This window comes from Trematomus bernacchii, unplaced genomic scaffold, assembly GCF_902827165.1.
Source record: "Trematomus bernacchii unplaced genomic scaffold, fTreBer1.1, whole genome shotgun sequence".
In the NCBI taxonomy this organism is placed as follows: domain Eukaryota; kingdom Metazoa; phylum Chordata; class Actinopteri; order Perciformes; family Nototheniidae; genus Trematomus; species Trematomus bernacchii.
Window position 1 is genome coordinate 15,403,083 of NW_022987714.1, and position 27,344 is coordinate 15,430,426.

The window sequence follows — 27,344 nt, forward strand, 5'->3', positions numbered from 1 at the left end:
ATTATTATTTACCTGTTTGGTCAAAATCATAAATTATATTATATGGATGCAGAGTATTAAAACTTACTCTAACTCCAAATGAGAGCGACAATACGCTAATTGTCTGCAGAGCGTTGTTACATTGGATGGCAGGAGGCTGCTGTTGTTTATCCTGAATTATGGGTAAACAGGGTAAACATTAATTATTTTGTATGATATCACCATGAAACTTCCCCCTGTTAATAACTGACATCAAGACATTTTGTTTGCATTACACGTTTTAGGAAACTGCTTAAATAAGCAAATAGAGCGGCATGTTTAGGAGAATGTGTTTGGTTGGTCGTAAGAGGGATGAGGCGCGTCACGTGTTAATGTATCATTGGTGCTCGAGTTGACTGCCTGAACTAGCTCGCAGGCTTCACCCCATTTGTGTTCCCTCCCGAAGTGGATGATTTCCTTACATTTCAATTTCCAACTAATTGCTTATATTGGATCTTTTGTGATTTAAGAAAGTAACATTTGCGTTTTCCCTAAAATCTTCTCTATGGGCTTGCTGTACCTGAACATCTTTAGGTGCTGTTTGTCCTTCCTAAAAGGAAAAACACAACATATAATTAGCTGACAAATACAAATGCAGAGACTGTTATGTTTTTCACAGCTTTCTACCTTTTGTCAGGGCAGAACTTCAGGATCACCTGCTCTCTGTCTCCGCCACTGTAAAACCAAAAGGACATTTTCCTATTAACAATCCGCACACCAGTTTATAGTCTCCATTGTCTGCCCAATCAAATCATTTTGAAGCAACTGTATTATGGCACAAATGTTAGTATTGTATAAACAGTAATAACTATAAACGATTAAGCCGCTTCTGTCAGCTGTTGCATTTCTAACTCTTAGCGCGCTACGCTGGGGAAACAGGTGCTCACTCTGTAGCTGCTCTAATGAAATGTTCTGCAAACAGTACCTGATGTGTATTTGTGTTAAATTGTTATGCCAGGACAAAGCACCAGCCAGCAGTGCCACTCCTTCCCTGCCAATCCCATTGTTACTGGCGCTGTAAAACACAAACAAGAACAATGAGCCAAGGGGGGGGGGGACATAATTCAGCTCTAAAATAAGCCATTCATAATGGATAATGCCCTCGGGTAAACGTGGTAGCTGCCAGCGCTGGCACACTTAGTCTGAAACCTGTTTGGTGAGAAAATAACTGGCCCGCCTCTGCCAAACCACCAAGATTAGATCAGCATAGCGTGACAAAGCACAGAGCCACCGTTTAAAAAAAGGTACCTCCTTTGTATCAAATGCAAATTAGCCAACCTGTTAAATTCATGACCTCTGTAATTGTTATTTACCTTTTTTTTGTTTATAGCACATCCATCTGTTTGCAATCCAAATATTTACATATTATTACAATAAGCAGTATTTTATTCGATTGGACAGTTTGCATTCTGTTGTATATTGTTCTATTTTACATGTACATACTATTTATTTCTGCTTTTTTACCTTCACCATTGGACTGATTTATTTTTATTTTTTTTACAAGTCTTTTTATTTCATTATAGTGTACAATAATCGATGCCATTTCATTTATATTGTAATATCACAGTACACTCATTGGACTGATTTCTGAATAGATTTGAATTGCTAACAACAACTCTAGAGCTATTGTGTATATGCCAAATAAAGCCTTTACATATTTGAATCTGAATCTTTAAATGTTTGGTATAGAGATCATGGGAAATGTTAGTAAAGTAAAGTTTTGTTATTGTTATGTATCTTTTGTGTGTGAGTCTTACTTCACTTCCTGGATGCTACCAAGACGAGGCAGGACCTCCAACAGTATCTTCAGACCCTTTTTGCCTAAACAGTTGCTGGACAGACTGATAAGACACAAATGTGGGAATAAAAACTAGTCAGAGAAAATGAAGTATAGTCATGTCAACGAAAAATAAATAAAAATAACAATTAAAGTAGGGAAACATTTTTATATTTTTGAAGTGGGGTTGAATGAGGTATTTATCCATTGACAGTTTGTATACAGCATAGGTATTTAGGAAGTGCTGTATTAAGGCAGGATAACAAATAAATATAAGTTTAAGTCTACGCAATATTTAGAATATTTCCACTGTCTCTTGCAACAGTGAACTGTTGCCATTATATCCTACTATCATTAAGTTAATCCCAACAGACTCCATTGACACAAACAGTAATTTTAACACTCTGAAGTTGCTGTTCAAACGTTGCCTCGATCTGATAATACTTTTTTTGGTTGGCCTTTTCCTGAAAATATGTTTTGCTGCTGCCCCTGTCAACATCAACACATTGCCTAGCTGCCATGCTGTTACTTTTAAGTAATTCATTGACTATGGATAAGTACCTCATAAAACCCCACTTAAAAACTAACCCTTTAAATAAACCTTTAAAAAAAAGAAGTGACATTTAAAAAAAAGTAACATTTAAAAAAAGGAGTCAAATTCTGAGAAAAGGGCACATTCTAAGAAAAAAGTCATATTTAGAAGAAAGAAAGTCCAATTCTGAGAAAAAAGTCTAAATTGAGATGCATTGTGGGACATGTAGTTTATGGGCAACGTGCTTCTGTAAATCATCATGTAACCATATAATAAACATATCATATTCTTTGCAAGCTCTTGTGGGGCCACAGAAAATGAAGTCACGGGCCGGATTTGGCCCCCGGGCCTTGAGTTTGACACCCCTGATGTAGACCACTTCTTCTGCTACATGTATATTGACTGTTAACAATGATCCAGCTTAAGCATGCAAGTACTAAACAAACTAAGTGATTTTTAATTGTCTTACTCCAGCGAAGTTAGATCAGACGACGCCCCCAAACTTCTCCACACTTTTTCCAGATGAGCCGGCAGCAGATCACAGCAGCTGAGACTGACAGAGGGGACCGTTTTAGAATCAACTTCTTTTATTATTATTATTATTATAATGTTTTGTTATTTCTTTATGATGTGTACTGTACAGTAAGTATAGCCTATTTTTGTTGTAGGTACTTTTTTACTTCTTTTGGTATCCACTGTCACGATCTGTTTATTTTCTGTGTTATTGTCTAAGTGTTCACCCCCTGTCTCACGTCTGTATTTGCTTCCTGTCTCTGTGTTGTCCCTCCTGTCTGATCCTGTTCACCAGATGCCTTTGTGTTTTCCCTCCCCTCCCCAGCTGTGTCTTGTCTTCTTGATTGGTCTTGTATGTATTTCAGAACCAGTTTCCTGTTGGTTCTTTGAGTTCACAAGGAAGAGCGGTTTGGTCTGTTTAATAGTTGTAACCCTGAATAAAGGTCATTCTCAGTTCAAGCCTTTGTCCATGCTGCACTTGGGTCCTACCTGCCCTGCTCAACTGTAACATCCACTGTGATGAAATGCTAATAAAAAAATAAAGTTCCCCTCCTGTTGTTGTTTTACTTGGATGTCAAATCTTCACTGTTATAATAAATAATATATTTTGAAGCACATTCGTTTCTCTTTCCTTTATACATATCTAAAAAGGATATTCAACAGTATCTTCATCAATGCCATCTCTATCTTAACTATAGTTGAATAACAAACCTGGAAAATCCTAACCTCTGAAAATATATAGTTCCTCTTATGAACATTTTTTAACTGTGAGATTAAACAGATATATGAAGCTCAGCGCAAATTCAACCAGGAAGACCGTCTTTATATCTGTCATTCACATATTTCCATCTTACTACACTCACCCCTCCAATCAGCGATCTGGGGCGTTCACTCCCCAGCTAAACCTTTCACTTTCGTCTCTATTGCCACAATCCAATCATAGCGCATCGTCAAACCTTTAAATCTGCTCCCTCCCCTCCTGACAGCTGTCATTGCAGGTGACTCGACGCAGCCCTCCTCCACCCCTTCTACATCCTGTTGCGACAGGATGCTCGAAAGTAACTGCTTACTTAGAAGTTGTTTCAGTGTCACAACCAGATGAGCAATCTTGTCTCTTTCATTTCCATATAAAGTCATTTCAGATCAAGCCCCTCCCTCCTGCCCTACATTAACCTTCCAACCATTTTGTGAACTCCTCCAACAACAACCTATTGCCACACTGCCCCCTCACATAATATACTGCCTCAGTCAAACCTATTCCTCACAAGAATGGATGGAGTTATTATCACTGCCTACTTTTAAGACTTCTGCTACTCTGTCTGACCCCTAAACCTAAATGTTCCTTAGCTTCCTTGCCTTTCTGGAATTGACATATTTGTTTGTGAAATAGTGTGAAATAGTAACTTAATACACACCAGAGGATTTTAGACTTTTCATTCGCAGCTTTTTCTCTCCCTCCAGAAAAAACAATGGACACCTGGACAGGACTCTGTAGCCTGAAACATAAAAAGTACAGTTCCATAGTGGTGATTACACTCTTATTTAAATTAAAATAAGTATTAAGAATATGTGATTGCTATCAATGTGTCATAACAAAACAGTATCCAGTTAAATAATGAAACTAAAGGCCTATAAGTACAATTTAAATTATGCTTTTTGTTAAATACATTAATAAATGTTGCAGAGGAATAGCATGACAGTCCAGCCTGATAATAGACGGTGCATATTGCAATTAAAGGTCAAATTAAAAAAAATAATAATAACTGCAGTGCCAGGGAAGGGGGTAATATTCAGAGAAAGCATATCAGATGTTTACAAGACATACAAACTTGCATATTCTCATATATTTACGAAAAATGTACTTCAATTTTCTCTAAAATAATAAACTAGAGTTATGAGGTTGATCCAACCCTTCAAAGTGAAGTACAATAAATACAACTATATTTTAGTTTTTTTAATTCTTGTAAATTTGTGAATTAAATCAAAGATCATTTTTGAGTTTTGCTCGCTAATTTATGACTTTATGTTCTTAAGAAAATAAACAGTTAAAACTGAGTTTTTCTCATAAATCTAGCAAATTCTGAGTTTTTGATCTAAAGTTTCTAAACAGTATCGCATTCCCCCAGTCCCGTATTTTTTACATTTATTTCTACCTTGATACAATTGTGCATAATGATCGTATACATGTAGAGTATATTCAAATGTGTGCAGTTAGTGTATATAACGCACACTACCAGAGAGTGTCTGTACCTGATAGAAAGCTCCACCACAGCAGGACAGTCAGACAGCAGAGCAGTCAGAACCACTAAACCCTCCACTGAAGAGCAGCAGTCATCGGCACTGAGAATAAACATCTGGACATTCAAAAAGATGCTGTTTCACTCTTATCTCTGCTGAGCACTGTTTCTGTATTTGCCTATCCATAAACACTACAAATCAGAAGTGTGCATTAAAGGTGTTCAAGCTACTTTTTTGAAAGCTATGTAAAATACAGTATAGCAATAAGGCATATCAGTAAAGCCAACAGAATCCAGTCTCACATGATCTTTTTGGTGACTTTGAACTTTGGAACAAACTTAGTCAGCATCCTCAGAGTTTCAACATCCAAATGGCCTCCAGATATACTAGGATGCACACACACACACACACACACACACACACACACACACACACACACACACACACACACACACACACACACACACACACACACACACACACACACACACACACACACACACACACACACACACACACACACCACACACACACACACACACACACACACACAAAACCACATTAGCATTCAATTTGAGTAAATCAACGGATTTGTAGCATCAGTAGTGTCCTGCTATCACAAATTAAAGAGTATGAAAAAAACATTTTTACCAACTACTCACATTAAATACTTGCAATGTAATACTTTGTTGTAGATTTAAAGAGTATGTATTTCATTTAGTAAGGATATAGGATGAATCAATGAAGTGATAACTCGCTGTTGTTATAGTGCATTGCTGCATGGAGAGGTGCAGGAATGAGTCCTAAACTGGAAATAAGTCATCATATTAACACTTCCAGTTCCCTTGTCTCGAAATCAATGTTTTTTTTAACATGTTTTTGGTTAGATGCCTGAAATAAAGTCTGTGAATAGTACACGCTCAAATGTTTTCACATTGACATAAAATATGTCACTAAATACTCAACTGGTGAATGTCCAAATGTTTTGATGTGTCTGTCATTTAGCTTAACATTGGTGATTAGCAACCCTGTGTCCATGCTGTAGTGCCGTCAAAGCGTATAACGTTAGCTTTTTACTTCTGGCAATTGCATTTATGCTTCAAAAATCATAAAGTGGTGTTATTTTGTTTACTTATCCTGCTATACAACAAAGTATTAAACATTTTTTTTTTATTTTCTGCAAAATCAGATGAAAACAATTATTTTGCTCTCCATGAAGGGAGCCGTTCCAAGAAATAAACAGGTGGCCTACAATAATACGTCCTTACTGCACAACTCTATTATTCTGTTCTGTGTTTGGTACTATCATTGGTTTAGGGTATCCTAAATCTAGAGAGGTGTATATAGGCTTACTTACTCCAGGACAGACAAGGCAGGGCAACGGGCCAATGAATTTGCAAGTTTTTGCATCTTAGTCTTGCACCATTTCTGGTTCAACAAGCTGGAGAACAAGAGAAAAACGTATCAACAATAAAGATAGCCAAAGAACATCTAAGTTGAATCAAATTCAAATCAACATCACAAGAATTTAAACTTTTTTTCCAGCTGCTTAACGGCATGGTTTATAGGTTGTTTCTGATCAAGATTGTAAAAAATTACAATCAGGTTATGGCACCTCATTCAAATGGGGGGAGCAAAGGTCTTCAAGGAAGCTGGCTATGTTAGTAAAAAATCTGGAAAGGAGGGAGTATTTGATAAGAGCGTTATTGTCCTACCTGATTGTCGGTTCAGACTTAGTTTTATGGCTGTGGATGGTAATACATAAAAAAGACAGACATTAATATGTGCAGCTCTCATTTTATGTTATTCATAGACACTTCCAACCATTAAACTCACCTGTTCAAATCTGAGGTTTGGGAGAAAGTTACTGTCAATTCCTTCATCCCACTGCAAAGAAAGACAGACATCTATATTATAGAGCAATGTTTCGTTATGATGTCTTTTAACTTCACTTCCTTGAGCTCTATAAAGTAAATTGGTAAGACTCAATACTGTATGTGACTGAGAAGACAGTAATTAACTGGGGCATGAGGGGAGGAGTCAATACATTCCAGGCAAATGTTGAAATTGTTGAGTGGGACATGTGGATGTGTGTGGAGGTACTGTATGGTCTTTATGTTAAATATTGCACAAAAACAACAACTAGTTGGCACTGTGTGTGTGTGTGTGTGTGTGTGTGTGTGTGTGTGTGTGTGTGTGTGTGTGTGTGTGCATGGGTGCGGCCGTACTCTGCGTTAAAGTTCTGGAAGTTCAAACATGAAGACATTTTGTCGATGAGATAGTCCACTGCTTCCAGAGAGCTGTTGTTTCGACCCAGCCTGCAAAGGTGCACACACACACACACACACACACACACACACACACACACACACACACACACACACACACACACACACACACACACACACACACACACAAATTAAAATGTCGACCGTGGCATGCAGAACATATTTATTATTTTATATAATACCAATCTTCATCAGAGCTAATTTCGTCCCATTTCATTTTTTGTTATGATACCTTAAAATGGTTTGTGGTAAAAAAAATCAAAAACTAATTTGTTTCCCAATGTATTTTTTAGAGACTGTCAATTCATATAACTCCTTGATCATGTTAATAACTTTAATTATTATCTGTGAACCTTTTTCCTCAGGAAACAGGTACAATTTTAAATCCTCTATTTAATTCAAGAAATCAATTGTTTTGTGTATTGTTCTGAAAAATTGTTTCCAAAGTTTCCAAATATTACATCCAGTTTGTACTTACTTTACAGAGATCAGTCCTAGTGCTTTAGGAAATATATCAGCTACATGTTTGATTCCCTTTGTCTTTAAGATTGTTGTCGCTCAGACTGCAAAAACAAAAAAAGAATTGTGAAGTTTAGATCTACACCCCAAAATCTTTCACCATTACATCAGATATTAAGAGTCAGCAATCTTATCCAGTCAGACACAAAGCAATCTGTTCACACATTTCCATAAAACTGAGGACAAACACAGAAGCTTCTGGAAGACATGTTATTTAATGTAGCAATACATGTCTTTTTTGCAAATATTTATACTATATATAAATATATATACTTGATTTCAGTGATGTCTGGACAGTCTTGGAGAGCAGAGACCAAACTAGCCGCTCCTGTGGCAGTCAGACTGGCACAACAAAACCTGCAGAAGACAACATTTGCCAATCAGCACGTACTGGCCAGCAAGACATTCAAAATGTCCATACAGAAATATAAAATGGCTTCAAAGAGACACAAAATTACTACACAATGAGCAAACAACCACAAAAAGAGACTAAAAGACCACAACGACACAGAAAAGGACACTAAATACTTACAAAGAAGCACAAAAATGACTACAAAAATGGGGAAAACAATACAAAGAGCAATCACAAATACACACAAACAGCATTTCTGCAAAAAACGACTAAAATGAGACACCACATATAAACACCACAGAAATGTATGACACGCAAAGAGAAGCAAAACAACAACCAAAAACAGAGGCATCACAAAGGCTGAGTCTGGCTCCTAAGAAAAAAAACGAGGTGCCCAATGTTTCACAATTGTAAGAAGTAAGTAAATATGTAAATCTTACTCCAGTTTTCTCAGGGTTGTGAAATTTGGCAGAATGGACGACAACTTCTCAGCAAACTTGTCTCCATACTTGCGGCTGCGGAAACTGAAGACACACAAAAGTAAAGTGAAAGGTTAATGAAACATGCCCCCATGTATGGAAACTGAGACGCTACGAAATATATGCATTATTAAGTACACAAAAGGAAATATTTGTAACACTTCTAGTATTTATATAAATAGTTATTTTTTGTATCTTATATTTGACATTTTATTTTAACTTCTTATGTTTGTATACATATTTTTATTGTTTGTATTTATTTAACTTTATTTATTGTATTACTTTAACTTTATTTATTATTGATATGAATTATTATTAATTAATGATTAATTATTATTAATTAATTATTAATTATTATTATTATGATTGTTGTTTTTGCTGTTGTTGTTATTGTTGTTATAACTATTATATTTATATTTTATTGGACATTTTATTCTAACTTCTTATGTTTATATAAATATCTTTATTTTATCTTTTTATTGCACATTATTTTACTTATTTTGTTTGTATCAATATTTGAAATACTTCTTTATTTACGTATCTGTTCATTTGGACCTTTTATGTGTGTTTACACAACAAGCCTAGTCTAACTCCATGGGAGGTATTTCCTGGCTTGTTATTGTTATTATCCATGTTTGCCTACACGTGGAGCCTTCCCTCAGCACGGTCACAAAGTCTAGTGTGCTTGAATCCATGTTTTCACTTTTACCTGCTAAACTTATGAACAACACAGCTTTTCAATCCGTGCCCTTGCCGGATTCAATTAAGACTTTATGTTTTATATTTAAAAGTGTCAGCTGTCGTGTTTTTCTTGAATCCAAGTGACTGTACTTGTTACGGAGAGACTGAGCCCACCACAGGAACACAACAGGAAACAAAGAGCTTCAGTCAGATTTACAGTGTGTGGGACAGCTGGTCAACGAGCTGAGGAATGTGGAATGCAAAACAGCCGCCCCTTCCTAAGTGAAATTCTCTGTTGCTGTTAAATCATCCTCGATACGTCCAGTGGCTAAACCATGTTTACAGACTCTTTACTGTATGCTAATCACATGCAGTTTGGGGCATTAATCAGAGTTTCAGCAATCAGAATAAATGTGTTATTTTTGCCTAGCCTAAAAATCGTGTATTTGATTATTTCTGCATACTGGGGTGCCTCAAGTTGTGGAATTGCATAAATTGGCTATTACCGGAGACTCTTGTGGATTCATGGGCCCACTTGTATTCATGTGGGATCATTGTAGTCCCTATAGTAGCCATGTCATTGTAGTGAGACCATTATCTAAAACTTGACCTAGCTGTATATGATACGTTGTTTCTGAGAAGTTTACAAAACAGAACTGCTTGTCACCTATTTCCTGAGTATGTTTCCCCTGTTAGTCTATTTGCCAGCTCATAGAGTCCTTTTGTGCCTAGCCTAGTTGACTAATCGCCTGAATTGACGACTATTGGTCGACTAGAAAAATCTTTAATCGAGGGCAGCCCTACAGAAAACCTTGGGGTACTCCACATTTCAAGGTTCACAGTGCTTGCACCTAGACCATAGCTGCTTTCACACCAATTACTTTGCCGTACTTAGTGCCCAGCACTTAGTGCCAGCACTTAGTACCCCCATGGAACTAAGTACAGATCGCGTTCACACCGGAATAAGTTCCCTGAGGGAAGATTACGCAAATGAAGCCGCTGACGTCACTTTTTCTTCTTCTGCTTTGGGCTTACTGGCAGGCCGCAAACCACTTCACGGCGTATACTGCCACCCGAAGTTCCCGGCCGGAAGTCACCGGAGTTGGGGACTGGCTTCAGTAGAAGCTGCTGGGACTCCCAGCAGCTTCTACTGAAGCCTTCCGAGTAAATCGCCAGAACGCCGACACCTCCTTATCACTCCACCGCTCCCATGTTTTTTTTTGTGTTGCCATAAGTTATTCTCTCTCATGGCGGCTTCACAAAACTTTTCAGAGTTTTACGGGGGGTGGTTTGCAATTCGCCCAGCCAATCGAAATTGGTACTTTTTTCTCCCCAGGATAGTACCACATCTCTAGCAGGCACTAACAATGGGGGTAAAAGTTCTCTGAACTAAGTACTCTTTTTGGTGTGAAGGCAAAATTCCAGGCACTAACAGAACTAAACGGGAAAAGTACGGGGAAAAGTACTCCGGTGTGAACGCGCCTCATGTGTGATTGTTTGTGTGGATTTACCTGAGGGAGTGAATGTACTGACACCTTGGCAGGACATCGAAACACTCCAACTCCATTGAGCAAGCTCCAAAGTCCAATCCAATGCCATTATCCCCTGCTGAGCTAACTACAAAAGCTAAAGCATCAATATCAGTAGGTAATAGCCGGATGTTGCGCAGCTCCAGGGTGGATCTCCCATCCACAGCCTGCTTAGCCAGTTGGTGGTCCTGACTCTCTTGGACACAGTGGCAAAGGTCCAATATCTGGGAAGATGTCAGAAGGAAGCATCAGTTAACAAAGAATGGGTAATAATGACTATATCAATTTGTCAGACCTCACTTAAGTCCATACTCTACCTTTGGTCCAGTCAGGGTGTTGCTTTGACAAAAGTGTTTTAGCAGTTTCAGAACGAGGTTTTGACGCTTTTGGACCCAACTCTGGCCTCCTGATCCACCAGAGGTCCTGGCAACTTCAACTAAGGCTTCAGTGCAGCACGGGGAAGCCAGACCACATACATACTGGTGCAGGGAGTCAGTAAAGACTGTCCTCTGGTCTGTTTTTGTCATCCAACGAGTTTTAAGACTGAATCTGAGAAACCAATGCAGAAAAGAAATGTGAATGTAGGATGTATTCGGATTAAGATACACACCCAGGTTATGTTGGGGAACGTTTCCAGTGATCGAAAGTGCTTAAGGAAGGAAATAAACATAATAGAGAAAAAAAAAATATATATATTAATGATAGTATGATTACAGATTTCTTTTATAATTTAAAGAAGCAAACAAGTCGTTATGAAATCATAGGGTTTCGGCTGTTCCTATACAGTAGATATTTTAGAAGGAGTCCATGGGCACTTTTAAACCTACAGTTTGGTTAATTTGGTCAGACAACGGAAAAATAAATATCGTTTTAGGTCTGGTCATGTTCACACTGGCTTTTTACTAGCAAACCAAGGGAGTAAAAACTAAAATAGCAACCTAATTAGGATCATGTGCTGAAAAATGTTCATTAAAAAAGGTGAAGACTTCAGGTATTGCTATTCCGGAAAATGTTAGGAATTGGAAACATAATCTTTAATATGGCCATAAACAACAAACCTTTATTGGGTGGCAGACGCAACCTCCTGCTGCTTGATGTATGTTTCTTGACATCTGTCATGTCAGTGACCCCCCCACCCCCCACCCCTGAGTCTCTACCACTGTAATTGGAGCTTTCGCTTTCTGCCTGCATCAGTGAATTTCTAGCCTCCTTTTTTGGGAGAAAGGTCAGACATCTAATAGTGTACTCAATTGACACGGGTAATCTTGTTCCAAGGTTATTCCTGGTATGTTCCAGGAAGAGTGTTAGGCCAAATTTACACTGGAACGCAAACGCAAACGAAACGCAAACGAACCAAATTCGATATCAAAAAAGTCTTCCGTTCACACGGATACGGCTCAATAATAATATTAATAAATTATATTTCTATAGCGCTTTTCTTGAACCCAAAGACGCTTTACATTATGAGGGAGGGTAGACAAACAAGGACAGGCAAAAAAAACAAATAAAAACAAAAATAAAAACAGAAAAAGCAGTCAGGAGGAAGTTGGTTGAGAGGGGGGGGGGGGGGGGGGCTTATGGATAATAAACATGTCCCTTCACACGAGACCGCTCGACCCGCTGGAGACGCTGTAGTACATATGCCGGGCCTGTAAGTGGCGCTGCACAAAATACACCAAAAGCAGCGAAGAAGAAACCTGAGCATGGTTGCCATGGTTGCCTGGTTGCCCTGACAGTAGCTACTGACCATGCTACAGCAGTGAGCAGCAGAGGTAGGGAGAGGCGGGGCTATGGCTTCATCGTTATCAGGAAAATGATCGTATAGGACAGGCATCCTCAAAGTCCGGACTCCGGTCCGGATCCGGACCGAACCACAACTGTCTCTGGACTCTGAGCAAATTATACTTTTCATATGTATTATCTGTATTATCTGCCGGACATCGCCACAACGCAACGAGTCAAAATTCTCCGCTATGTCCACTGCAAACAACGCTCTGCATGTCCGACTGTTCCACTGTCTGTGTGTGTCTGTCAACTAGACACACACAGACAACGCTTTGGTCCAATCACATTCAGCATCCCGTCAGCGTTTCTTTCCCCCACCAACAGTCTGCGAATCAGAGGCACAGTAGGGCGGGTCTTCGTGGAATGCAGGTGGGAACAATGCGTGTGTCGTCTCTTTCAACCTGTCTGAGTCAGAGCGAGAGTTTAAAAAAAAAAAAGTCAGAGCGAGAGTTGACAGCTCATCTAGTTGCATCTGTACTGTAGCTAGTAGCCTAGTTTCACCAGCAGGCAGCTAGTAGAAGCATGTTCAAAGATGACCAGTAAAAGAAAAGTCGACAGTGAAAATCGGCAATTCAAAGATGAATGGACTGAAAATTATGCGTTCATCCTCCACCAAACCAATGTGCCTTATATGCCAATAAATGGTAGCTCTTGTGAAGAGTGGCAATTTGAAACGGAACTATGAAACAAAACACAATTATTTTGAAGCGACCTTTCCTCAAAATGCAGCGGTAAGAACCAAAAAACTTAATGGGATGAAATCATCATATCAAGCTGCAAGCAGGATCCCTGTTACATCTATGTCACAACGAGAAAAGGTAACTGAGTCCTCACTCAGAGTGGCATGGGTGTTGAAGCCATTCTCTGATGCAGAAATAATAAAATAATGCATGACTGAAGTGATGGAGACCATGTTTGAAGGCAAACAAAAAGAGGAAATAACAGGTCAAATCAAGCAAATCCCCCTCTCAGATTCCACAGCAACCAGAAGAACATAAATACTGGCTGGTGATTTGATTAATCAGCTTTGTGATGGAATACAAAATGCACAGTGCATTTCCTTAGCTGTGGATGAGTCCACTGATACCACTGACAATGCTCAGTTGCTGGTGTTAGTGAGTTTTTGTGATGAGGCAAAGGGGGAGTTTGTTGAAGATGTGTTGGGCCTGACGAACCTCAGTGGACACACAAGGGGGCAAGACATTTATAAAGCAATAATGGGAATGCTGAATGAAAGAGGGTGCAGCTGCCTATATTCATAACTGTGCAGCTCTTACACTGCGACTCTGAGGGATCAAGCACAGACACAATAACAATGAAAACTGTTGCATACAGATTATTTTTGTTTTTGCAACCTCGTGTTAAGAATCTTGTTGCAATTGTTTAAAAGTTTGAATGACCGTAATAAACGGACCTTTGTCTTATTGAACATTTTCTTTGGACTTTTAAGATTTTTATTTGAGTACCCCTGGTATAGGACGTACACACGGAGCCGTTTGGGCCCCCAGAGCGTTCCGTCCGCAGATCTATCCACCTTGGGACCCGTTATCGTTTTAGGGGTCCGTTTCCACGGTTCCGTTACGGCCTCGTGTGAACGAACGGGCTATACGAAAGAGAAAAGTAGCAGATACAACCCGTTTCGTTCCCATGTAAACAGCACCTTAGATTACATGCAGAAAATGCTATAGTACTCTACAACTGGTCTAAATATTCAGATAATACATCCGGCACACTAATGACTGAGGTGTTGGGTATTGAGTTTAGATATAAGCTCTCTGATGTTTAATTGGACATTTTGTTTTTTCATATAAGATGATTCTTCTAGCGAAGGTACAGGTTGCATACAGCAACAAGTGGGCGGATACCTGGACTGACGTGCTGTGGTGTAAACAGATGGAGTTTCACCAAATAAGGAATTCCAAAGCTTAGAGGAGGTATTTTTAGTAAAAGATTTTAGATTTTAAAAGAGGTATTGAAATTGGGTTATATAATACAGGCTACACTGTACATACATTTAGTCTGATAATTTGTGATTTTGCCACAATCTAAATACCTAAATGGGGAAGTAAATGCAGAACAAACAGATAATGTAATACAATGTAAAAACAGCAGATGTAGTTCATTTTGATTACAAGTGAAGTGTCTCATGTCTTCCCTGAATTGAGTTCCCTACCTCTTTTTAAGCTGCGTGTCGCTAACATCAGCACTGGTCATGATTCTGAGTGCTGCCATAAACTCCTGTAATGTCAGATGATTGAAGCAGTAGGAGTTGACAAGCCCACCATCCTCACGTCTGAGCTCCACCTGACAGAAAGATATGGACACAAATATTATTTATCATGCCAACTCAACTGTGAAAAGTAGAGGTTCCAAGTTGAGCTTAAAAGTGTCTTTTCATGGAGGATGTGCAAGCAGATTTGAATATATTAAGCCACACTTTATGATGACATCATCCCCAAAGCTATTACAACTCTAGAATCCTCTAGAAGCCCGGCTTTATGCAGGGTAGAGGTGAACTAGAATAATTTAAAACATGTGAAGGTGTGCAAAGGCGATTTCAAAGTTCACAGGTAATCGCATCATATGAGCTATACCTGAATCACAACTAGCTTTAAAGAGGCCCTATTATGCTTTTTGGGGTTTTCTCTTTCTGTAGTGTGTTATATAGGTTTTTGTGCAAGATAATGGTCTGCAAAGGCTAAAATCCCAAAGTTTGTTCCAGAGGGATTGATTGTGGTTGTTTATACTATAGAATAGTGCAGATACCCCATCACTAAAGGTAAAAGCGGATCTTATTTCACTCCCAATACAAATGCATGAGTAATTCCCCTCCAATGTTGAGTGATAACATGTTTAATGCTTCCCGAACATGTGTTCTATATGTGTTGCACACTGAGCAAACCTAATTATGGTTAAGAAAGTGTGGCGACAGATGCTCTCCCAAAGAATACACAGACACATACACCCCCTAGTTTCAGAAGAAACCCTTAACACTCAATCAAACTTATTGTACACGCATTGCCTGACCTGTGAGAAGAGTCCTGTCCTGATAGAAAAGTCCAAAACCTCCGGAGAAATTTCTTCTTTCATAAAGAGGATCCTGCTCTCCTCTACGCCTCTCCAGGCCAGCTGGCTCAGCTCACACAACTCAGATCGGTACCGACCCAGAGTGCACACAACACTGCACAGAGACAGAAAACACAAATAATAAAAAAACATCTGCTGCACTGATACTTTATATAATGAATGATGATGAGAAGATGCAACTGTTGGAAATGAACTAATTAAATGAATATGTTGCACTAGTAGCTTTCTCTGGAGACATTTTGATGTTGTTGTGCTATTTTGGCTCATAAATCTTGCCAGGAGTTTGATCTAGGTTGTATTTTTGGACAATATTGGTGTGGTTTTGGGGGTCATTGAGGATGCTGAATCAATTTCTGCCATTTTCAGGATCCAAAATTGAAGTTTTAACCAGAATGTGGCCATTTAGTATCCCTGGTGGGCTGAGTTTTATGAATTTTATTGGATTCTGGATTATTCGGTTGGACAGTTGCTTATTTGTTTGAATAAAATCTCCCAAGATTCCAGTTCCCTTTGTACAAAATGCTTTTCATAACCGGAGATCAGACTCTGAATTAACTTTGTCAATCAAATAGATTGAAATTAAATATTATTTATGGAGCGCCGCTATTAATGGCGTTAATGTTCAGTGCTCTACTATGTGTTCACCTCTGTGGAATTGACGTGGCCTTTGACCCTTCGTTGCTCTCTGTTGCGTCAGGGTCACGGCTGAGGAATGCACAGAGCACAGTGAGGTAGATCTGGGTAAGGGTGGGGGGTATCTGGGCTTCTGTTGGAGTTGGCTGGGCTCTACCATTCGTTCCCTCTGTCAATATGTCGTCATTTCCTCTTCTTTGATCTCCCCTCGGACCATAACTCTCTCCTCTCCTGCCCTCTTCCCCTCTTCCTCCTCCTGGAATGTGCACTTCTTTTTCTTCATTGCTTTCTGCGTTTCTCCTTGCCTCAGTTCCACTGTCTCTATGTATCTCTCTTTTACTTGGTTCCCTCGCTTCCAATAATAAATACTCCAAACAGATGCAGCAGGTGTTGCAGAGGCCAGGGAGGGACGACATGGCGAGGAGGTGTCGGCTGGAAAGAAGAAGATCTGCTGCTTGCGGCCCGATAGCTTTGTGTGATGAGTGACCTATGCAGTTAAGACATAAATTAAGAAACGATTAGTATAACATGTAATTAGCTTACACTTTTATCCAAAGTGACTTACATACACTGCTCAATGGAGCAGTTTGGGGTTAAGTATCTTGCCCAAGGACACTTCAACATGTAATCCGAGAGGCTGGGGTCAAACCACTGACCCTTTGCCTGATAGATCAGCACAAATACCCCCCTAATCCACAGATATCACAGTAATCTTAAACCCATAGAATAGTTGTTTTTGCTTGTTATGCTTTATCAGAACTATTTTATGACTGCGGAAGCATTTTCAAACAGGCTTGATTGACATAGTCCTGTCTCTCAAGTTTTATTTTGTATTGCATCTGTTATGATTCTTGTTATTATATGCAGTTTAGTGATCTTATGTGAAACAGCATGGTGAAGCCCAGGCCATCTTAGAGCAGAGCAAAGGTAACCCAGAGTAACTTAAAATATGTGTAGGTGAAAAAGGTTGATTTTAAAACGCACAGGGATTGCATTATACAAGTTCTATCCAAATCAAAACTAGCTATAAAGGGGCCCTATTATGCTTTTTGGGGTTTCCCCTCTCTTGTAGTGTGTTATATATGTTTTTGTGCATGTAAATGGTCTGAGAAAGGATTACATCCTAAATTATCTCTCTCTCTCTCTCAAAAAATTGTCTTGCTGCATGTTCCAGTGTTTGGTGGATGAAAACATCATTGGGCGATATTTCCTGAAACTTGGAAAGCAGCATACGCATTCAAAATTGACTTCATATGCCAAGAAGTGCTTGAGATTACAAGGAGAGTTTTTGGAATCATCTTTTACTGCAACTATGTTTTCAAGGTACTTGGAAAATTATATAAATAAGTATTTGTCTACAATACAAAATAACTACTGGACCCAAATCAAGTGACCAAAATAACATCAACCAACTAAATAACTCAGCATGTGGTGCACAGTTGCTGCAAGTATGCATGTTCTCCCCTTGTCATTGTATCTGTTAATGGTATCCACTTATAAATCCCCTTTCACACCTTTAATGCAACCCTAAAATGCTCAAGGCATTAAACAGAGGAGCTGCATTTGGGAAACTAAATGTCAAAATCAGGTAGGGTCATTTTCAGTTGTTATTGGAAAGACGGTGAGAATCATGAACTTTGTCGGTAAGGACGGATGTTAAAATCATCAGACGAATACAAGGAATTTTTGAGGACTCAGGACACAGACTAGGAGACCACAGTTCATTTTGCATCAAGTTGTGCCTGCACGCTTTACCCAGATGCCACCCATTGCCTAAAACAAGCTGAGTATTTTCAGAAAGTGAGAACTTATGCAATGGACAATTTCCTTCTGTGTGCTTCAGGTGCCCAATGGAAACCCATTTCCTCATTCTACAGACATGCAATGCAGAATAACAAATATCACAATGTAAACATGTTTTCACCTTTTAATCCAAAGAAATTGTCCACATACTCCTTGATTTCATGGCGGTCCCACCCCAGCAGATGCCCCACTTTGTCGGATAAGCCTTCCAAATCGCTGACATTTTGTGCACGACAGGTGACCACCACGGTACATCCTGGAAGAAGCTGACGATTTAACAGCCCTGAGACCAGGTCTGAAACAGGCAGAGACTTGTCTGCGTCCAACGGCTCTCCGTGCAACTCTTGTTTGGTGATTTTGCTGTGAAACTCGTCATAGCCATCCAGCACCCAACAGCTTTGCTCTGGATTGGAGATGAGGTAATCCATAATGGCTCTCTGCTCAGAAAACAGAAAACATGAGGAATTTTGAAAACGACTCACTTGAGTCTACATACTTTTATTTGGTCACATTTATCCTGCCCTTATTACTTATTTTCTTATCTGCTCTCAAAGATAAACTATTCTTTCTTTTATAATGGGTAATTTCAATTAGATTTTTAACAGTTATTTTTGTAAATGTATGAATTGAACTTTCAGGACCAACACTAGGCCCTATTTTTGTGTGTGACACTGTAATGTCCCATTTCTTGGTTTTGTTTTTTGGAAGATTTCAATACAAAATATTGGAATATTAATACAGACCCAGCCAACCAACCTGACAACAATATGATTATACTATTCTAGATGTAATATGATGTTTAAAGTACTACTTTCCAATGTACAATCAGAAAAGTCCTGATTTATGAAGGCCCTGTTCAGGTGTTTCTACCTGCATACCTTTGCTTCGTTGCATCCTTTCAGAGGGAGGTAGTGTCGGAATAGCAGCTCAGACAAGGAGAGAGGGCAGGACAGCAGGTTGAGATGACGAAACTCCAGCAGGACAAACAGGTGAGACGAAGGGATTGGGGCCTTGACGATTCAAAGAGGATAAAAAACAGTAAGAAAACCAAATAAAAGTGCGAGAATCAACCAAGCAGAGAAGAAACGGTTAAAGGGCAGTTGCACCAATTGTACACACCAAAGTCTGTAACAGGTCTTGTGGAGTTGTACTGCATATGTTTTTTTTTTTTTTTAAAGGTAGCTGCAGCCTGTTTCCCTTTAAGGATAGCCTCTACTAGCAAAAAGCAAATGTGCAGAGTTTCTCCTTTTTTGACAATCATGAGCCTGACAATGTTGGAAGTCGTGCAATGCTCAATGCTGAATTCCTGAAGTACTCTTGTAAAATCATTTTTTTAATATATTACTGACCCTTACACCAGACGACACATATTTAAACCCTGACCAACAAATATTAAAGTTGGATCAACACATTACTCCACAGGGAGCCATTGAATGTGTTTCTAAAGGCCGCTACACACCCACCTGAGACCAAAGAACGCGTACCGAAGGCGTCCCGACTTTTACGTCAGCTACATCGCCTGCGTCGGCTACGCCGCCCGCCTACGAACACACCGCAAATACTTCAGTCGACGAGTGGCAATAACTGTCCTTGCCAGCAGGCAGCGGTAGTGTCAACAGCCAATCAGAGTGATTGCTTGGGCCGACTTTCTCTGACCTCCCGCGGGAGGTGTGAAAAGGTGCCGTAAAGAGACGACGGTGCGGGACACACCAACCTGAGTAGGGCGTCGCGAATGCCCGACTGCTTCTGACGGCCTCTGACTCCCAAAATCGGGTTGGTGTGTAGCCAGCTTAATGGCACATAAAGGATTGGAAAACCTTTAAGGCCCTGCAAACCCAATGGACATTAAAGAACTAGTGGCGACAGATTGTTGGTGCTTGAGTTAAAAAATGTTTGGGCCAAAGTGCCGGCCATTGCAATGGAAACATGAAAAACTGGTTCAGCATCAGCTTCAACCAGCCCTCATTTGGAGCAACAAAAGGGTTTATAAAACGTTTTTCACACATACTTCCCAAGACCTGTAAATCGAGACTTATGTGTGAAATTGGTGGAGCTCCTTCTGAGGTGCTTGCCCCACGAGGACGCATACGGCAAAACGCATAGGATTAACGCAATTGCAATCGCAAAAAAGCTTCCGTCCACACGCAATATACACCGAATAGTGTCTGTTCACATGAGAGAGCTCCGCTTAGCTCCAACCGCTGGAAACAGCTGCAGTACATATGCCGAGCCTGTACGTGGCGCTGTAACTTCCTCCACAAAAGCAGCGAAGAAGCATGGTTGTCATGGTTACCCTTCTGTTTATTCACCGTGGTCGGGGCCGAGGGAACCGGGCAGAGTTTTTCGCCGGTCAACGTGTGTTAAAGTTTAAATCTTCCGGACAAAATTATAAAAGTGCCGGTCAAAGGTCTTCTTTGTTATTTGTTGAGCTTTAAAACAAATGAATAACGACTCTATATAATGATATATAATAATAAAATACACGGAGCCTGGCCTCTCTTTTTCCTCTCTTCTGACAGCGTCAGTGTCTGTCTCATGCAGCAGCTGATCCAGTAATGAGTGACCCGGCCGACAGTAAAAATAAACATTTATAACTAGTTTAGGTAGTTTGAGAGGTAATTAAAATAGCTAAGGGTGATGATCTGACTTGAAGTGAGTGTTTTGCTCCACCCGCTGTGATGCAGCGGGAGGAGCAAAACACACAGGAGCTGCGTGGAGCTGCGTGTCTCCGTCCTGTCAGATTAGACTCCACTCGCGTTTATGTCCATATCGAGAGAAAGATAAATAATCTGAATTCAGTGTGCAGTTTACTTTGACGGTGAGCAGCAGAGGTGGGGGGAGGTGGGGCTATTGCGTCATCATTATCACAAAATGATCGTATAAGTCCTACTCACGGAGCCGTTGGACCCCCCAGAGCGTTGCGTATGCCGTGCTATCCACCTTGGGACCCGTTATCGTTACCGCAGTTGTTTACTGTCATATTCGGTCGTCCTAGGGTGGCAGAACGGTCTATATGACACTAAACAGTTACGCAAACGGCCGTATGCGTCCTCGTGGGGCAAGCACCTGAGGTGGAACTGGTAGCTGCTAAGTGTTTGTGTTGGTCCTACAGTATGGGTTATTTGCTTACACCACTTGGTGCCAGAAATAGTTTGCAGGTGACATTTTGCCTTAAGTGTCAACTTGCTGGACTAAGTCGCATTAAGACCAGAACATCCAGGTTCCGGAACAGCAGATATCCTGAAGCTGTCCGCCTCCTTAACACCATAAACATAGCACTGCCGTCCATCTGGTGATTGATGTTGCTGCTAACTTTCCCACAGGTGCTACCTTCATATCCTTAGTGTTCTCATGTGTTGGTTTTGATCTTATTTGTTTTTATGCTTCTAAAATCATTCCATAGGCATGGATATTTATTTTAGGTATGTGCTTTAAGGGTGAGAGGTTTTATAATTTGACTTTCTTTGTCTTTTTTAGTGAAATTCCAATCATTTATACTAATATGTCAATAGAATATTGACTCTTAAGTTGAATCCCACTCAAAGTACATAGAAAATAACAGTTTACCTGCCGAACTCTGAATGATGAATGTTTTAAACTTACTAGCCGTTGTGCCCACTGCTGTCCTAGACAAGACATCAGCAGAGTTTTTCCTGATCCAGCCGGGCCGACAAGAATTGTCACCTTCCCTGCACATCCCTTAAGGAAGGTCTCCAATGTCACTCTGGAATCCATGAAGCCATAATCCCCATCGGGCTCTGTTTGGTGAAAATGTGTTTCAGTTAATGTCGAGCAGACTTCATTAATGCATGATTAGAATAATGGTGTGTATTTATGATGAATTTATTTAAAGGTTCATTGTTTTTTCACCCATTTATTGTTTCCATCATCTACATGTACCACATGGAAGTACATGTTGAAAGCTATCATGCTAACCTGGTGTTCTTCCCCCTTTTTCTGCTGATCCAGGGGTTTGATCAGGTCTGTCCCTCCCTCTGTTTGGCGTTCTCAGGCTGACCCACACACTCTCCAGCTGGACGTCCCTCACCAGGCGCTCACTGAGTCGCTTCCACCTTTGCTGCAGTAACCGCATCACTGCAGCAATGTACCGTTCCCAGTGATCTGTGGGAATCAAACATTATAAAATGTGTAGAGGGCAGAATTGCTCTTCTTGAGGATACGTTGCAAAAGTTGCAATGACAATATTTAGTACTTGTAATAGCAGGTTTGCAAAAACAAAGTTATTATATAACACTCAACATTCAAAGTGTGTAAAAAGTAACAGTAAGTGAAACGGGATAAATCTTTTGTGCAAGTTATCGCGTTCTGTTAATAATTGCATATTTTATTGTTGATTTAAATTATGTTTGACTGTATTATTTGTGCTTTGTTGCTTATTGCACATTATATTATATATCTAAAGAGAGATGTTATGAGATGTAAAGTGACTTTGAGCGACTTTAAAATAAAATGTATATTTCTGATAGTATTATTAAAATGTAAAAATATTATTGTTAATATAAAATTCTAAATTAATAATTCAGGTGCTGGACATTAACAGATATGGTTGCTCTTAGTCAAGTAAGCTTGGTTTTGGTTCAGCACATCTGAACTCGAGAACCGGCTGTCATTGGTAATATGATACTCAGTAAAGGAAACAGAGTTACGATGCCAGTAACCCCTTTAAATTTGCACATTACTGTGGAATGGAAACATCTCATTCTTCTCATTTCAAATGTTATGGATGCAAGGAGAAAACTCAAAGACACTTTTAGTTTGATGGAAACTGGATACAATATTTTAAATGGAAGGAGAGTTGCTCACCATTTTCTGGTGCGATCACATTTGTGATTTATTGTGTATTTGTTTGGCCCCGCCAGCCCACCCCATGTACTTTACATTGAAAGGTCAAACACATAAAAAGTGCTTCAGTCAGCTATGAAGAACTTTCACAAATTAACTCTTTAAAAGGTTCACAGTACAAAAATAAAATAATGACCTTTTATAGTAAGTAAAAAGACAAACTTTTTTTTTTAACATTACAGTACTGCAATTTTACATATTAGCAGCATGGCTGTATCCAGTTTTAATAAATCAATTCACTTTAACCGGGTGCCAAGTTAATTTGTAGCTGCAATATAACAAAGTTGACGCGTTGTGTGTATGTACTACCAATCCGTGGGCGTTTGATGAGCTGCTTCTCTGAAAGCGGCGAAGATGTCTTGCCATCCGTTACACTGGGACTGGAATTTTCACAATCATCTACAATGCAGAAAAAAACAAAACAAACATATAGTACAGAACAAATCCTGGAGAATACTGGAGCATTACAAAAAAGACAAGTGCTATCATGCACAATGCAAGAGTTTTGCATATGTTGCACATTCAATTCATCAAGACATGGAAATAAAAGATCAAAGGGAATGCAGGGGATTCCTAAAGTGAAACAAAAGTCAAAAGAGTTACTAAACTAATGGTGATCTCTGCTGCGTCTCCCCTCTTTTGCTTTCACTTTTCCTATTGAGTTTGTCAATGCTATTTGTGCTTTGGGGCGCTTCACTGTAAATCAGATAATGATTATGAAACAAGAGGGAAGACATTAAAAAAACTATTTTCACCTCAATACAGACCACTGGTGCCTAACATTGTATTTGATCAATGTAATCTTCCAGGTAGGCCACATTTTATTTCGGGAGCTGCTATAGTTGTGTGCACAATAAGAAAATACACAACAACAGCACCTGTATCAACTGAGCAGTCAAACATTGTTTAAATGTAGTTAAAAAAAACAAATATAAGTATTTACATAAGCCTTTAATAAAATAATCAGGTGATCTCATATCCACATACTTTAACGTAAAAAAAGGACTATGACAGTTAAATGTAAAATTGCCCCTTTCAGCAATCAACCAAAAAACAAATTGTTAACGGAACAATGTGTTATCAAACACATACATTTTAAACGGCAGCACTGTGGTGTCTGGCCACACCCCATAAATGCCAAAATCTAAGGTGCTTTCCATTAAACACTTCCTTGTCAAACCAGAGAGAGAAATGTAGCCATAAATCATGCCCTGTATCATTGTTGTTGAATTACCCTTTACTAAACTTTAGATGTTATTTTACACTACCCATGTTGTGTAAATTGTGGAACTGCTCCAAGGTCAATTAATTGGGCAGTAGTGAAATAAGTTCTGCTTAAAATGGATAAACCTACAATATAATGAAACTCATTTTGGTATAATAATGAAAAGCATTATGTTGGTCGTCAAAAAGCAGCTTCAGGTTAACATCTTTGTCTTCTGGTTTTGAAAAAGAGAAGTTTCTGTCCTCTCAGATGGAATTAACTTTTCTAAGCCATGGAAATAACATATTGGAAATTAAATGTCATGCACATTAGTCAGTTGACCACTGAAGTGAGTTTTCGACACTACGTGACGAAAACATGCAAAACATTGCATTTTTTTATACTTACTATTTGCATTTCCAGCCACTGACATGAGCCTCGACTCCAGATGCATAGGGATGTTCTCACACAAGATACACACGCTCTGAAGGAAGCTGCAGCAATCTGCAGCTTTGGCCCTAATATAGTACTTCAACATGGCTTCGATGTGGTGTGTTGCCGAGGAGCTGCCGGGGCCCAGGACCATGTCCCAACGTCTCTCACTTGGCATCATTTCGCACAACTTCATTATTACCGCAGGTGTCTGACCGCTAATTATTCGGAGCAGTTCTGAGGATTCCTGAGCCAAGACGGAGTTCACGTTTTCGTTGTCAGGGTCAACCTCCTCATCCATGGTCAGACTCCATCAGCTGATGAAAAAATTAGGCAAACATGAACACAATCCCACATTTGTAAATTCACGCACAATCTGAACTGAAGACACCTTTGATTGAGGAAGAATATGCAACAAAACTAAATAACCCCCTAATAAAACTAATGGGACTATGATATTAGTCAAGAGAATGTAAACATTCACACTTCAAACCCTTGTATTGCTACAGAATGACACTATTGACCAGAGATGGGAAGCAACTAAGTACATGTATTCAAGCACTGTACCTAAGTACAATTTTGAGATACTTGTACTTTACTTGAGTATTTCAATTATCTGCTACTTTGTACTTGTACTCTACAATTCAGAGGTAAATTGCATACTTTTACTCCACTGCATTTATCAAGTACCTTTTAGTTACTTTACAGATTTGGATTAATGATGTGAAATATAATCAAAACTTAAATCAGACTTTAGTTACACCTGGAGTAAATTTGCAAGCTAACTTACAGTATATAGAGTAATTAAACCTGCACCTTTACCAGCTGTCATAAACACATTAATGCATCAATAATTATAATCAATACATATAATAGTGTATTATTCTAAAATGAACCAATCTACATAGTGAGTACTTTTACTTTTGGTACTTTAAGTATATTTTGATGCAAAAATACTTTTGTACTTTTACTTGAATAACATTTTGAATGCAGGACTTGTACTTGTAACAGAGTATTCCTACACTCTGGTAATTCTACTTTTACTCAAGTACAAGATCTGAGTACTTCTACCAACTCTTTTCTTGACCAACAAACATCATTATCATAACACAGAAGGCCACTGTTGGCAAAGTGCAAGAAGGGAAGTAATATTAGTAAATATATTACTATTACAGTGTTCCATTTCCAATTCAAAATGGCAAATTTCTTGATAAGAATCAGAAATCCATCATTTCTTCCCACAGCCGGTACATTTACATTGTTTCAGCACAAGGAACAGTGCAGATTAAGACCAAATGAAAGAGTAGACTAACATTAAATAAAGAGGAAAGCACACGTTTGTAAAAAAGTAAAAACAAATAAGAACAAATCCGGGGTAAGAAAGATAAAACACCTCTTTCAATTAGTTAATGGAGATGTTTACTTTCATTTGTAATATCTGAATTATTTACAACGCAATGTATACATTTCTATCATATCATAAGATACTTGGAAATGCTATTATAAAAGAGTTCTGTTAAACTTATTACGGGAAATGTCAATTAAGAATATACAGTAGTCAATATAAGTTACAATGGCGCAGCTATTTTGAATGCGTGTTTTTATTAATGCGCATGATTATGTATATTATTTATATATACACATAACTTCTGTTTTGCAAGGTAATACATCGTGTAATGCCTTACGTTTGAATATAAAGTCGTATGAAGTATTGACGGAATGTGAACTTTTACCTCCAGCCTGACCTGAAATGTATTATAGCTAAGGTCATTTAAGGTAACGAGCATCACGAGTCTTTATTCTGCAGCTGCATACAAAGCTTTTAGGCTGCATTAAACATTGCCGTTTCTGTTCATTTAATAGTTCAATAAAACCCGCTTTAAACTGATATAAAATAAGCACTCACCAACCGCTGTGATCGTAGACTGCATCTTTCTGCAGTCAGGTCATTTATTTGAAAACGAAACCAAAGGAAAGAGTTTAGTTTTGGTTTCGTTTTTGCGTTCGAGCTGCGCAGACATTGTGAATTCACGAAAGCCAGAAACTGGATGGTTAGAAAGCATGTCTGTTTATTACTACATGCTAATAAGTTATTTCAATGATAAATGTGGGAAAAGAGAGTAGCTGGAGTGATAAAAAAAAAAAAAAAAGTATTCTCCTTGCAGCACAATCTAGCGGCTCTTAGTATTGACAAATATTTATTGAAATGTGTTGCTGCACAGGTCATCTTTAGCTCTCTTAAGAGATGGGCAATGTCATTTGTGTACTTAATTATAACTAAGTACTTTTACTGTAGCCTACTTACAGTAAACAGAATTCTAGGGTATCATGAGTATTTTCTGCTGTTTTATACTATATTTTAGTTTGTTTGTCTGAACACCTTGTTTCTCTTGTGCATTAAGAACACTTGTGTTAGGGCATGATTTAACAATAAATAGGTTATATACAGTATAAAATACCACATACTGTCCGCCCTCCCATGCCACCCTGGCATCAGGGGCGCCAGAAGCAGGGGGGCCAAGGGGCCATTGGCCCCCCCCAGTGGCGTAACAAGGTTGTGATTGGCCCCGGTGCAAATATTGTTTTGGGCCCCCCCCATCGCCCCAAACAT

The 27,344-nt window shown here is 39.1% G+C and overlaps 1 protein-coding gene across 1 annotated transcript in view; it reads right to left on the reverse strand.

Annotated features, from left to right (window-relative positions):
- nlrc5 (NLR family, CARD domain containing 5) overlaps positions 1 to 26,723 on the reverse strand; it is a 47,405-nt gene extending 20,682 nt beyond the window's left edge. Inside the window, 29 exon segments of the mRNA XM_034141203.1 lie at positions 68 to 151; positions 539 to 568; positions 646 to 693; positions 944 to 1,033; positions 1,776 to 1,859; positions 2,797 to 2,880; positions 4,256 to 4,336; positions 5,091 to 5,180; positions 5,381 to 5,464; positions 6,436 to 6,519; positions 6,794 to 6,823; positions 6,915 to 6,965; positions 7,307 to 7,396; positions 7,845 to 7,903; positions 7,905 to 7,929; positions 8,159 to 8,242; positions 8,678 to 8,761; positions 10,909 to 11,150; positions 11,244 to 11,475; positions 14,885 to 15,015; positions 15,739 to 15,892; positions 16,444 to 16,918; positions 18,356 to 18,671; positions 19,113 to 19,244; positions 21,838 to 21,992; positions 22,171 to 22,356; positions 23,407 to 23,496; positions 24,710 to 25,050; positions 26,640 to 26,723. Coding sequence (XP_033997094.1) covers positions 68 to 151; positions 539 to 568; positions 646 to 693; positions 944 to 1,033; positions 1,776 to 1,859; positions 2,797 to 2,880; positions 4,256 to 4,336; positions 5,091 to 5,180; positions 5,381 to 5,464; positions 6,436 to 6,519; positions 6,794 to 6,823; positions 6,915 to 6,965; positions 7,307 to 7,396; positions 7,845 to 7,903; positions 7,905 to 7,929; positions 8,159 to 8,242; positions 8,678 to 8,761; positions 10,909 to 11,150; positions 11,244 to 11,475; positions 14,885 to 15,015; positions 15,739 to 15,892; positions 16,444 to 16,918; positions 18,356 to 18,671; positions 19,113 to 19,244; positions 21,838 to 21,992; positions 22,171 to 22,356; positions 23,407 to 23,496; positions 24,710 to 25,034 — 3,620 coding nt within the window. The 5' untranslated portion in view covers positions 25,035 to 25,050; positions 26,640 to 26,723.
- Between the last annotated feature and the right edge of the window lie 621 nt (positions 26,724 to 27,344).